Below are 13,456 nucleotides of genomic sequence, written 5' to 3'. Positions count from 1 at the left end.
CGGCTCCTTAGTAACAAGGCAATAATATATTGTTCTTTCATGACAAGTGTTTGCTCTCCAGAAACAAAATGTATTGATCCTGTAGGATGGATGGTCCCACTATCAAATGGTTCCCCAAGTTGGCTGAACAATCATAGCCAATGCATAGTCCTAAATGGGTCTATTTCCACATTGAGGGAGATAAGCAATGGGGTAACTAAAGATCCTGGCCTGGATGGACCCAGTATTTTTCAACAAAGTCCTAAATTATTTAAATGAGGGGATAGAAGGGAAATTTTTAGAATGTGTGAATGACACAAAGCTTGAGATATTTCTACATCTCAGAAGACAGGTTCTAGTTCAAAAAGATTTTGATAGACTTGAATACTGGCCTTACTCATCAAAATGTTCTTCAGAGGTAAAAAATGAAAAGCTGTCCATTTAGGCAAGAAAAAAAAACATATGCATAGGTACAAGATCCCTGGTGGCACAATAGTTAAAGTGAAATATTGCAGGCAAACTCTGTCCACAGCCAGGAGTTTGATCCTGACAGGCTCAAGGTTGGCTCAGCCTTCCATCCTTCCGAGATCAGTAAAATGACAACCCAGATTGTTGGGGGCAATATGCCGACATTGTAAACTGCCCAGGGAGTGCTGTAAAACTCTATGTAGGATAGCATATAAGCCAAAGTGCTATTGCTCTTTCTGACACTTCTACTTTCCTTTCTAGAATCTATGTAACTTCTTCAATATTCATAGAATTCCTTCTGTAAAAAGGTATCTGATCACATCCCAGAACTAAACCTGGCTACTTGTCTCAGGTTTTCAAAGCTTTCTACTAACCACATTGAACGTATCCGTTGTAATGTCTATTTCAAAATGCTTTTGGTTGTGAAATCCATCTTTGCCATGGCTCATTCACTAAGTTAGATACTCTGTTTAAGACCTACAGATTACCTTCCTGAGGTAGCCCATGCAATATTAAGTATTTGTTTTTAATTAATTGATTGTTAAATTTATATGCCACTCTTCTCAGTATCCAAAGTGACTCTGGGCAGCTTACAAATCAGTAAAAATATGAAAACAATGGCAAATATACTGCTAGTCAACCTGGCATCTCTAGACATGTTACATTATCATTTCTGGAATTCCCAGCCAGCATGAGCAGAGCTTCTAACACATTTTGAGATAAGTATGCAATATTTTCAATAACATTTTGAGAGTGGTAGTCTAGCACATCTGGAAAGCATCAAATTAGGGAAAGTTGAGTTAAATGAGAAATATATGGAAACATGCTTATTAACAGAAAGTTTTTAAGTGCAATTTTCAAGACAGAATAGGAAGAAATGTCAAGAAAAGGAAGGGAAGAATCAAGAACAAGGTTTATGCAATCAACCTAGCTATGTCAGCAAAAATGTAAAAACATTACTGGGTAGCCAGGCTGAAAAAGCAAGGGTCTTGGGGAATAATGATCTGGCGAAAGCATGGAGTAACACATCATTCCCTCTTCTTTGACCTTGTACACACACACACAACAGATTGCAGCATGCATGAAAGACCGGAATCAGGCAATTTGTTCTCAGAAAACTATGTGATCTTGGCAATTGCATATACACCCTTAACAAGGACATATAGGAAGAAAGTATCAGATGGAAGAAAGAAGACACAATTGTGCCCTGGCCAATGATGTAGCTACTCTATTATCTTCTAAACTGAGCCACTACATTGTTCAGGCATCCACCACCAAGAGAATGCAGCCAGGTACTTCTACTTCAGGGTTATGCAATTATCATTATCCTGAAGACCTTACCCAGCATTTGGTTCTGGGCTTGCTCAGAAAATATAGATGGTGCCAGGATATATAAATGGGTGGGGCAGTCAAAAGCTAGCAATCTAAAGGGGGAAAAATAAAAATGAAATTAACTTTATTCAGTAAAGATTATTTCTCATATATTAAATGACACATTAAATATTCGACAGCAATTTCTAGAGGAGACAAGGAACCATAACAGGGGCTTTAGGAGGCAATGTATATCCCTGCATCTCAGCTTGTACATCTCTGCTATACATAAACTGGAAGCCAAGAAGGTTTCAAAGTGCCTCTGCAGTAGACTTCTGTATATTCCCATCAGTTTTTAATCAACACTGTAAAAAAAAAAAACACACACATGCAGGAAATTGGGCAGCAGGAGTCCAAGCATTCAAAATCCTCTTGTAGCATCAGCTTCTGTGATGGGACTAAGAACAAGGACTAGGGACGATATGATAGCAGTGTTCCAATGTCTAGGGGGATGCCACAAAGAAGAGAGGGTCAACCTATTCTCCAAAGCACCAGAAGGCAGGAGAAGAAGCAATAAATGGAACCTAATCAAGGAGAGAACCAACTTAGAACTAAGGAGAAATTTCCTGACAATTAGAACAAGTAATCAGTGGAACAACTTGCTGTGGGTGCTGCAACAATGGAAGTTTTTAAAAAGAGATTAGACAACCATTTGTGTGAAATATATAGGGTTTCTTGCTTGAACAAGGGGTTGGACTAGAAGACCTCCAAGGTCCCTTCCAACTCTGTTATTCTGTTATTCGGAAATATTTGGATTGAATTTTGTGGACATTGTCTCATACTCTGGGATGTGGTCATCCCAGTTTAACCTTGCCTGTTGTCCCCATTCTAAATCACATCAGATCTTCAATATCTCTTTCTTTTGAGGTTGTCATTGTCATGAATCTGTCTAATCTCTAAGAAGCCATGCAATCCAGCAAAGAGAGAGACAAGAGGACCGATGCTCAAATCAACCTTGAGCCTTTTAGACGGATTTGAATTTGGCCTCCGTACCCAGCACATTAAAGCAGGAAGGTTGTCACGGGGACTAACATAATGCAAAAATGAGAAAGCACTCTTCAGAAGATACATTAAGAGGAGCCAACTTGAACAGATGTACCACAGAACACAGCAGGCAAAGAATTTTCCTGAAGCCCAGTTCCATCTTCTCCAAGCATCTTGCTGCTTACTTTGAATGAGAAGGATGGGCTGATTCCCGGGTTCGTGCATTTATTTTACAGCCTTACCCTCTCACAAGGGAAGATGGATCACCTCAAAAGCTTTCAAAACCTTTGTCGCTAGCACAGTGCCTCCTCTGAGTGTGTGTACATGGGGATTGGGGGGGGGGGGAGGGTGGAACTTAGACAAACCGCCATAACGTAAACCAGGAAGGAATTTTTCAAAAGTCCCATTAAAACTGTTTAAACAATAAATATCAAAGCAAGCACATGGCTCTCTCCTTGCAACGTCTTAGGAGAGAAGTGCCCTGAAATAACTTGGAAAGAGAGCTTTGAAATCTGGGGAGAAGTTGGCGAACTGTGCTTGGAACAACGATTTGCCCGATTTGCCGTTTTAGAAACCAACAGACGTGCAAGGAAGGAGGACTGGCTAGAACCACTGAAGCCACCAGTTCCTCATCCCGGTGCTTTTCAAAGCAGATTCGCATCATCAACATGAAAGGTGGGGGCGGGGGGGGGGGGAAAGTAGCCCAAACTACAATGTTGTTGTAAGACAATAAGAGACAGAATAAGCCATCCTTACCTTGGCTTCACATTTCTTGTGACAGGACAGCTTGCAACCTGTGCAGAAACAGAAATAAGGGCAGCGGGGTTGAGGGAAGGGAGGGAAGGGAGGGAAGGGAGGGAGGGAGGGACGGTATGAAAGAAGAGGGAAATTAAAATCAAAAATCTTGCCTTACCAAACCAAAACATGCAAGAACTGGGAAGAAAAGGGGCCTCACCCAGGAAAAAACGGAAGCCTAGGGAGTGCGAGAGAGAGCAACCTTCCCCCCCCCCCCCACATACACACTTCCAGTTTACTTTCAAGCCACCAACATCAAGAAGCACAACACAATCACCAACAATAACAAGTCCTTAAAACTATGTTACCAAAGGAGCTGCTTCCAGGGGGGTTTGCTTTTGTTTTTTGAAGGACTCTCGCAAGGGGGGGGGGAGAAGAGCTACATACCGTGTATGCAGCAGGGAGGGAGGGAGGCAAGGCAGAAAGAAAGGGAGAAATTACCCTCTCGGCACGCTGGCACCTAGCCAACGATAGCCCAGGCTGCACAGGTACAGCCACAGCAGCCAGCCCGCTCCGACAACTCCAATCTTGCAGATAATACTAAGCACATTGTTTGGGAGCTGCCTGCCAGCCCACTGCGCTGTCAGAGGCTGCCCTGAGGCTCTGCATTTTTCTCCTCTTTACACCCCCCCACCTTTCATGACTAAACTTTACACACACACACACACACACACACACACACACATACACATACACCAGTAGGCTGAGCCCTCCCTCTTTTGGGGAGTCAAGTTTCTAAGTCATTAACTCCAGAAAGAATGTTGAAAATGTACAGGCAATGCTCCCCTCCTTGGGAGGCAGCATCACTTTTCGATTGTATAGATTTGGAACCCGACCAGAAAAGAGAAAGAGAGAAAGAGAGAGAGAGAGAGACAGAGAGAGAGAGAGAGAGAAAGAGAGAGAGAGAAACAAAAAAGAAGAGGGGAATTGTTCTTTGCCTTCTCAAACTCTAGGTTAGAAAACAAAAAGAGATGACTTATTCAGCCCGATAGTCTCTCCTAACTTTGCTTCACTGAAACTATTGTGTATGCTGGGCAACCAGAAAAGAAATTATATTTTATTTTTACAAAAGTTATTTCCGTTAAAGAAAAAAAAAGGAGTGGTGATCTAATCTGTATTCTCACAAAAACTCCTATACACAATGGCTGTCCCTATATAAGTAAAGAACTTTGAACAAGGAAATAGGTCTGGGTCAAGCAAGCTACAAAATAAATATTCAAGTTCTGGAGTCCCAATTTATCTCTTAAATCTTCCATAATCCAAACTGGGAGTTCTTAGTAACACAGGAAATTCACGGGGTTTTGTTTTGTTTTTTTCTTCACCTTCCCCAGCCCTCCTCAATGTTCGTAGAAAGCTCTGGAACTCAGAAGGCGTCAAAGTTCTCCCACATTCCTCCTGAGTGGGAATTGATCAGTTGACTTAGTGACAGAATTACAATCCTCGATCAGAAACAGTAGAAAACTCCAAGGGCTCAATTAACAGTAGTGGCTTCCACTTCAGCTAAATTGGGTACCCTAGTTTAACAGAGGAGGAGGAGGAGGAGGGGAAATCATTATTTCATTACTTCAGAAAGTCCTACTTAAATGAACAAGTATTATTTGTGCTAACCTACCCAGGCGACGGTCAGACAAAAACAGCAAAAATATTAGCCATATTAGCTGAGTGACAAGGAGGAATCTCTCTAACAACAATGCATAGCATGACAATGCAGGGTAATACACAAAGAGACACACACAGACACACACACTGCTCATTGTTTGGATTTATGCACATCAAATATGTATTTGATAAAAAATCTGCCTTCGGGCAAAGTCAACAGAAGGCCTTAAAGCGAGGGAATTGCACGCAAAGTCCACTAGGAAGAATGCCCTCCCCCCAAATCAGGCAGATACACCTTCTACAGGTAGACTTTCTGCCTGGTTTTCAGAGCCCTCCTTACCTCACAGGCTGCCTCGCTTCATTCACACCTTAAAGGTGGGTCCAGAAACCTTAGGAAAGGCTTTTCAGGAACCCTTGGAAGCCAGAGGGATTCCACACATTCCTTTCTACCAGTGCAATGCTGGATGCTACCCCAGTTTGAAGGCACTGAGCCAAACGTTCAAATAAACAAGTTAAACGTTAAAGAGCTAAGTACATTTTGGCCAATCCCTGCTTAAAGAGAAAACAAGTTCTGTATTGCAAGCTTCCCTGGCATCCACATGCAATGTCAACATTGTCAATTCCCGCTACCACCCCTGTACTCAGGGAAGATCAGCAACGAGTGGAATACAGTAGGGTTTTGTCTCCTCAAACTTCCTTACGGATTCAGCCTGGCAACAAACTTTTCCCATTCATTTTAAGCCATGAAACTGGGGCATGATTATTGATCGGGCCACAGACGTGGCAGGCGAGCGCATGCCTGCATCCCCACTTGCATGAGAAGCAGGTGAGCCCACACACCGTCCCTTCCTCTCCCCCCCGCCCCCGGCTGGTCTGCAAAGCTGGAAAAGTTGAGGAACTCTGCTTTAAACCAAACATTGCTCGAAACCTGATGGCTGAAATTGATTGCATTTTGTAGAACCTTAGCATAACTAATAAAGGTAGCCCTTGATTTACTACCACAATTGGGCTCAACATTTCTGTCGCTAAGCCAGGGGATTGTTAAGTGGGTTTTGCCCAATTTTGTGACTTTTTTCGTTGCTGCCGTTGTTGAATGTGGTTGTTAAGCGAATCCAGCTTCCGTATTAACTTTGCTTGTCGGAAGCTGGGTGGGAAGATTGCAAGTGGTGATCACATGACCTCAGGACACTGTAATGTCGTGAATAGATGGCAGTTACTAAGCATCAAATGTTGGTCATGCTACAATAGCTGTATATAAGGGGATGGTGCAATAGTTGTAAGTTAAATAAGAGGACTAATCATAAATAACTTTTTTCAGCGTTGTTATCATTTTGAACAGTCGCTAAATGAATGGTTGTAAGTCAAGGACTCAATGTTGCCCTTGAAGCAATGTCAACAGTTCAAATTATTCTTTTTCTTCACAGCACTAAGTAAACACATGTGTGGCCATGTTGCATTGTGATACTATTTTATCTATCTCTATCCAACGTCTGTAAAATAGGAGATCAGGGACGACACACTGACATCCCTGGAGGGGATGTTGCCAGATTTTATTTATTATCCTTTTTTGTAGGGGAAAGGGAATTTATAAAATAGGGCATAGCACTGTGAAGTGGTATATAAGTCTAAATGCTATGAACTCTACCAAGATCTTCACAAACCTATTTTATTGCTTCCTTTAAAAATCTGTACTGCCAGAAACTGCTGCCTTGCCATCAATAGTCTAGGATGAATCTGAGAGTCACAAATTGATAGATTGTTCTCTTCAATCATGTAGATGCCACTGTATGTCAACTTCATAGAAACGTTAAAAAGATATTTTCATCTGAGTTTTATATGACAAACATCCTTCTAGTTTAAAAATAAAAAAAGATTTACAGAGGTCCAAGATACACAGCTAAATATCCATTACTGTGATTTTAAGAAACCTCCAATAATTGTGGCAAGATTTTTTTTTTCCTTCGATGCCCTTTTTAGCAAACACTAAATTTCAGGTATTTCCTATTTGATGCCAAATGTCATTATATTTGGTCTCAATGACAACTATGTCTCTATGAATTAAATAACAATAGAGTTTATTCCATACATAGTGACTAAATTAGTAGACTAGAGAAATACTGTGGACATAATATACTTAGACCTCAGCAAGACTTTTGACAAAGTAGAAAAAGCTAGAAAAAAGTGGGATAGATAGCATCACCACCAGATGGATTCGTAACTGGCTGACGAACCATACTCAATGAGTAGTCCTTAACGGGGCTATGTCTACATGGAGGGAAGTAAGCAGAGGGGTACCACAAGGTTTCATCTTAGGCCCAGTACTCTTTAATATCTTCATAAACGACTTAGAAGAGGCAATAGATGGGGAACTTACCTAATTTGCAGATGATACTAAGCTGGCAAGAATAGCTAACACCCTAGAAGATAGGGTCAAGATCCAGATGGATCATGACAGACTTGAACACTGGGCCCTATCTAACAAAATGAAATTCAATGTAGAGAAATTAAAGTCTTACACTTCAACAAGAATAACAAAAAGTACACATATAGACTGGATGAAACAAGGGTTAATAGTAGTAACTGGGAGAGGGATCTTGGACAACCAATTAAATATGAGCCAGCAGTGTGCAGCAGCAGCCAAAAAAGCCAACACAATCCTAAATTGCATTAATAGAGGGATACTAATATCATTCTATAATGCCTTAATATCCAGTTTTGGTCACCACACTATGAAAAAGATGTTGAGATTATAGAAAAAGTGGAGAGAAGAGCAACCATGATGATTAGGGGACTGGAGGCTAAAACATTTGAAGAACAGTTACAAAAACTGGGCATGGCTAGCCTAGTGAAGGATGGGGGGAGAGGGGGTTACATGATAGCAGCATTCCAATATTTGAGGGGCTGTCTCAGAGAGGAGAGGAATTATCTATTTTCCAAAGCACCCAAAGGCCAGACATGGAACAATGGATGGAAACTGATCAAGAAGAGATTCAACCTAGAAATAAGGAGAACTTTTCTGACAGTGAGAAAATCGACCAATTGAACAGCTTGCCTTCAGAGGTTTTGAGAGAGTCATCACTGGAGGCTTTCAAGAAGTGGTTGGACTGCCATTTGTTGGACTAGATGACTTACAAAGTCCCTTCCAACTCTGTTAATCTAATCCAATTTCACTGGGATATGTATGTATGTATGTGTGAATAAATCAATTAATCAATCAATCAATCAATCTGGCAGCTCTTTAGGCATTGCTTCCAAGTGGTTCAATAATGTATGCACCATATACAGTGAAATCCAAGACCGCCACTTGTCTGGGGGTTTATAGTCTATAGTTCTAGATCACATTTTTAGGGGTATTTATAACATGTATCTCGTTTGTCATTATTATAACACACATGGTTCATTTGCCATAAAGATAATGAAGGCCACCTATTCTCTCATTTCTACCTTCTTTAAATGTCCTTATTTGTTTTACTCCATTTCTCAAAAGCAAACCGGAGCATTTGTGCAAAGAAAGTAATAACACATCTTTGATTAAATTATCTCAGGGGGATTTAATTTTTATTTGCAGCAATCCTACATGAAGACTTCCTCCCTGAAGCTTGCATAGCTGTTTGATATTGTGGCATGATAGTGGCTCTGTTTCTATAAAAGAGATATTATAGGAACACCCGAAAGAAGTTGATTATCTAGTCAACTAAATCCTGAGGGGTTAAAATTAACATCCAAAGATCAAGTCCTTTGCAGAGCTAAATCAGCCTCATTTACTCAATCTTGTGGGAATACTGTATCTAAATCAAGTCAACTGAACCATTTTTTTATACATAACACACCAACAGAATTTTACACCAAGTCTGAGTAGCACAGAAAGTACCATTCAAGCATTAATTGGTTGCAGTGTCAAGTCCTGCCTACTGTTGCTTGTCTGGCCAGGACAGAATAAGCTAGAAATATCATGAAAGCCACCCAGTATTCTCCTTGCATGAAGACTCATGAGACACTAGGCACTTAATAAAGAAAGTGGGTGGGGGCTCTGTGTTCACAATAGTAATTATTTGGAATCCAGTAAATGGGCCTGAGTGCTGCCAAATGAGTGAGGAAATTTAACTTAGTGGCTGGCATGGCAAAATATGCTGTGACAAGGGGGGAGGGAGGAGGAGGAGGAAGAAGAACAAGAGGAAGAGGAAGAAGAAAAGGAGGAGGAGGAGGAGGAGGAGGAGGAGGAGGAGGAGGAGGAGGAGGAGGAGGAGGAGGAGGAGGAGGAGGAGGAGGAGAAAATATAGAATATTTTATTCTAGAATGAAGATTACAATGCTTTGACTAAAATGTTTTGAAGCTATATCTCATAAAAGTAAAGCGTTTCATACATGGATAGTGTGTGAATAGAAGGCCACATACAGTATAAATGGTGTAAGTTAGGATGGGAAGTAAAACAAAAATCCAACAAAGGCAATTGCAAAGCATTTTCATTCTCTTATGAAGAAAAATACATAGATTTGCCCACAAAGTCATCAAGAGTGGAACTCAACTCAAAGAAGACTTGATTGACTCCTGCAGAAGTACAGAGTTCCTTCCCTGATTGAGATGACTCCATTCCCATGCTAAGGAGCAAGGCCATCTTTGCAAGTATCACATTCCTGTCTGCTTTCTGTCATTATTTCAAAAGAAGGAGGAAAGCATGAGACAAGGCCTTCTTGGTTTGAAAACTCCCTTGAGTGAAACAGGGAGCAGCCAATGTATCCTTGGAGAGATTAGATTACAAATGAGAAACCAGGCTGTTCTCCCTGCCTCTTTAAGAAAATTGAAATCGGAAGGTTTTAGAGCAATTCTCCTCATCCTTCTCTGCACCCTGGAGACCCACAAAAACTCAGAACAGCACAAAGAAGCTAAACAAAAGCACTTTAGACTTTCTATAGAAAGGAGAGGATACAGCATAGTAAACTCTACTTATATTTGTCAATTAGAATTGAGTTCTTCCAGATCCAGAATTTTCTATCAAAATCACCCCATCACTTTTAAAGGGCCTGTTAAAATTTCATATACCAACTCTGTTGAATGTTAAAGTTATACATAACACATTTTATGCTGCTAATGTGGTGGTGTAATATTAAATATATAAAGGGGTTTAAAAATATTTTCAAATTGCCATTTTATATCCCCACTTACTAAAATTTCTGAAAATTGTACGCATTTATTTGGGTATTTGACACTGTTGCCCAACTACTACAATTATACAATACAGTATATCTCCAGCCTAAGCTTTGTAAGGATCTGGACTGAGACAATTTTGTCCAGAAAAGCCAACTTAAGCCACAAATTGAATGTTAAAGTTATACATAACACATTTTATGCTGCTAATGTGGTGGTGTAATATTAAATATATAAAGGGGTTTAAAAATATTTTCAAATTGCCATTTTATATCCCCACTTACTAAAATTTCTGAAAATTGTACGCATTTATTTGGGTATTTGACACTGTTGCCCAACTACTACAATTATACAATACAGTATATCTCCAGCCTAAGCTTTGTAAGGACCTGGACTGAGACAATTTTGTCCAGAAAAGCCAACTCTAAGCCACAAATTGGTTTGGTTTGGGATATGCACACTCAAGCATTGCCTTTGGTAAATCATAGCATATTGTATATTTACTCATTTCTGGTTTCTTCAATATATCATGGTGACCATGCCATGATTTATAGTGATATTTGAATCTTGGCTTGGTCTGGCAAAAAACCAGAGGGGGGGGGGGACTAATAATTATCATACAGATCAGTGGTGGGATTCAAATTTTTTTTACTACCAGTTCTGGGGGCGTGGCTTGGTGGGCGTGACATGGCTTGGTGGGCGTGGCAGGGGAAGGATACTGCAAAATCCCCATTCCCTCCTGATTAGCTGGGACTCAGGAGGCAGAGAATAGATGGGGGCAGACAGTGGTGGGTTCCGGATCCCGTTGCAACCGTACCGGCATCCTCCACATGAACGCGCATAGTGCGCGCTTGCGTCGTACCTTCCAGTGATGCCTCCACAAGCCTCGGCAACGCTCCAGCTGCTCGGCGGAGTGTCGCGCAGGCGCTGTACATGCCATGTGCGTGTGCGGAAGTGCCAAAGGCTTTAAAGGACAGGTAAGGAGCTCGGGCAGGTGGGTGGGCCCTCCGGAGCACCATACCAGAATGATACCTGGTGCTCCGGGCAGCCTCCGGTGCGCCCGTACCAGGGCATACAGCCTGCAACCCACCACTGGGGCAGGGCCAGTCAGTGGTGGTATTTACCGGTTCTCCAAACTACTCAAAATTCTGCTACCGGTATTTCAGAACTGGTCAGAACCTGAATACCACCTCTGATACAGATCCTTCCACCATTTAAAAGTCATCCCACTGAAGTAAATGGGGTTACATATATACTTAAGAGCTTAATTTACAATTAAATTTCTGGCTTGATAACCTCTGCCTTATGAACAGGCAAAGTAAGACTGTATGAGGGATAGAGCTGTGTATTATGTGCCATATAGAAGCACCATTCAATATTTTTTTCCAGACATTCGAAAAAATAGCAATACTTCAGCAATAGTCTCAGAGGCCATCCATTTGCCAGCTAAAAAGGGCCACAATTGCCAACTCAGTGCATTTACAAAAGCTAGACTGCAGTTCTGTTCCCATTGGCTCCGCAGTCAAAACAACAACTACTTGTCCTTAAATGATTTAGTGTTGAGTGATTTTCATGACTTGAAGGGTTGGGTTCCTCATTTTGCTCTGATGAAGCAGCAGCCCAGAATCCCCACCCATTTATGTCTTGGTAATAAATAACATAGAAAAGCAAATTTCTGGAATACTTTCTTTTCCTTGGGGAGGGGTGGGAGTGGGCTGTTTCTTCTAGTAGAATTAGAAAATGCCACTGACATGATATGAGGAGGGTCTGCATTGCTGAGCAAATAATTTATTCTTACTTAAATGTATGGATTGATTAATTATTTCAAATGTGCTTTTGCTTGATCTTGGGATCGATGAATGAGCATTTAACCAAATTGAGTCTCCCTTTGGTTTAACTATCTATATTTTAAACTAACTGCAGTATTCGTCTCCATCAAGAGAAATCCAAGGGTCTGCCATGTACATATTCCAAACTCTATTTCAATTTTTAAAGTACTCCACATGCAATATCACTATATTGACATCATGGCATAATTCATAACTTGGCATCCCATGATAATGGCAATGATTGAAAGAAAGAGAAGAGTGACTATATTTTATACATCCTATCATTAACAAGTTGATCAAATAAGGTACATTTTCATGGAACACTCTGAGATTTATTGATAACGCAGAGTGAATAAGTTTAATAGGGGATGCAGATTTTGGTGTTATTAATAAATTAACAATAACATGCATGGTCGATGGAAGAATTTGAAGAATTTGAAAACAGAGTGGATCTATGGAACGCTACAAAGAACCAACACTGGATGGAACCAGTGGAGGAGCTGGCAACCAGGTCTGATGAAAGCTGGGAAGTATGGAAATCACTGAAATTGCACATGGGTACAACAAGATCCAGAGTAGTGGTGGGTTACGACTGGTACGCCCCTGTACAGGCATACCGGTGCCTGCCGGGAACACTGGGTACCATTCCGGTACAGTGCTCCAGAGAGCCCGCCTGCCCGTGCTCCTTACATGTATTTGAGCTCTTCGGCGCTTCCGCTTCCGCACACGGAGTATACAACCCTGCGAGACTCTCCTCCAAGTAGCTGGAGCGCCGCGGAGGCATCGCGGAGTGTCGCAGGAGGCATGGATGCATGTGCGCACGAACTGAGCGCATTCCTGTGGTGGATGCCGGACTCCATTGCACCGTACCAGTTGCAACGGGATCCAGAACCCACTACTGATCGAGAGACACTCTGAACAGATGGGGTTATCTGGTGGCTTCTCTTCTTTGTGATTGTGATGATATGCAAACAACAACACATAAGTATACCTGCTCTTAGTTTCCTGGTCAGTGTACACTTGAGGACTTCATGGCAGTGTTACAGAAAGTAATTGCTAATTTCTGGGCATGATCTGTTTAATTGGTACCTATTTTAATTGGTGCATTTTATATTTTATATTTTATGTCATATAGTATGTCCTATTTTAACTGTGATGCTTGACATGACTAAACAAAACAAACAAACATGCATGGTGGTAATGTTTCCGTTAAAGTCATGTTATTCAATTCCCAACAGAAGGTTAATACATGAGATGGATGGATGGATGGATGGATGGATGGATGG

The 13,456-nt window shown here is 41.2% G+C and overlaps 1 protein-coding gene across 6 annotated transcripts in view; it reads right to left on the bottom strand.

Annotated features, from left to right (window-relative positions):
• Window positions 1-13,456, bottom strand: part of TNS1 (tensin 1) — a 401,394-nt gene that overhangs the window by 248,387 nt on the left and 139,551 nt on the right. For 4 of the 6 annotated variants that reach the window (XM_081935971.1, XM_081935975.1, XM_081935973.1 and 1 more), the window contains exon 3: window positions 3,559-3,596. In XM_081935971.1, coding sequence (XP_081792097.1) covers window positions 3,559-3,596 — 38 coding nt within the window. Of the gene's footprint in view, window positions 1-3,558; window positions 3,597-4,038; window positions 4,188-5,536; window positions 5,639-13,456 lie in introns of those variants that run through there. The other 2 variants (XM_081935978.1, XM_081935977.1) reach the window with 2 other exon arrangements.

This window comes from Natrix helvetica (assembly GCF_964273705.1).
Source record: "Natrix helvetica genome assembly, chromosome: 1".
Classification (NCBI taxonomy): domain Eukaryota; kingdom Metazoa; phylum Chordata; class Lepidosauria; order Squamata; family Natricidae; genus Natrix; species Natrix helvetica.
Note: the sequence above shows the minus strand (reverse complement) of the source record. Positions and strands in the feature narration are given on the sequence as shown.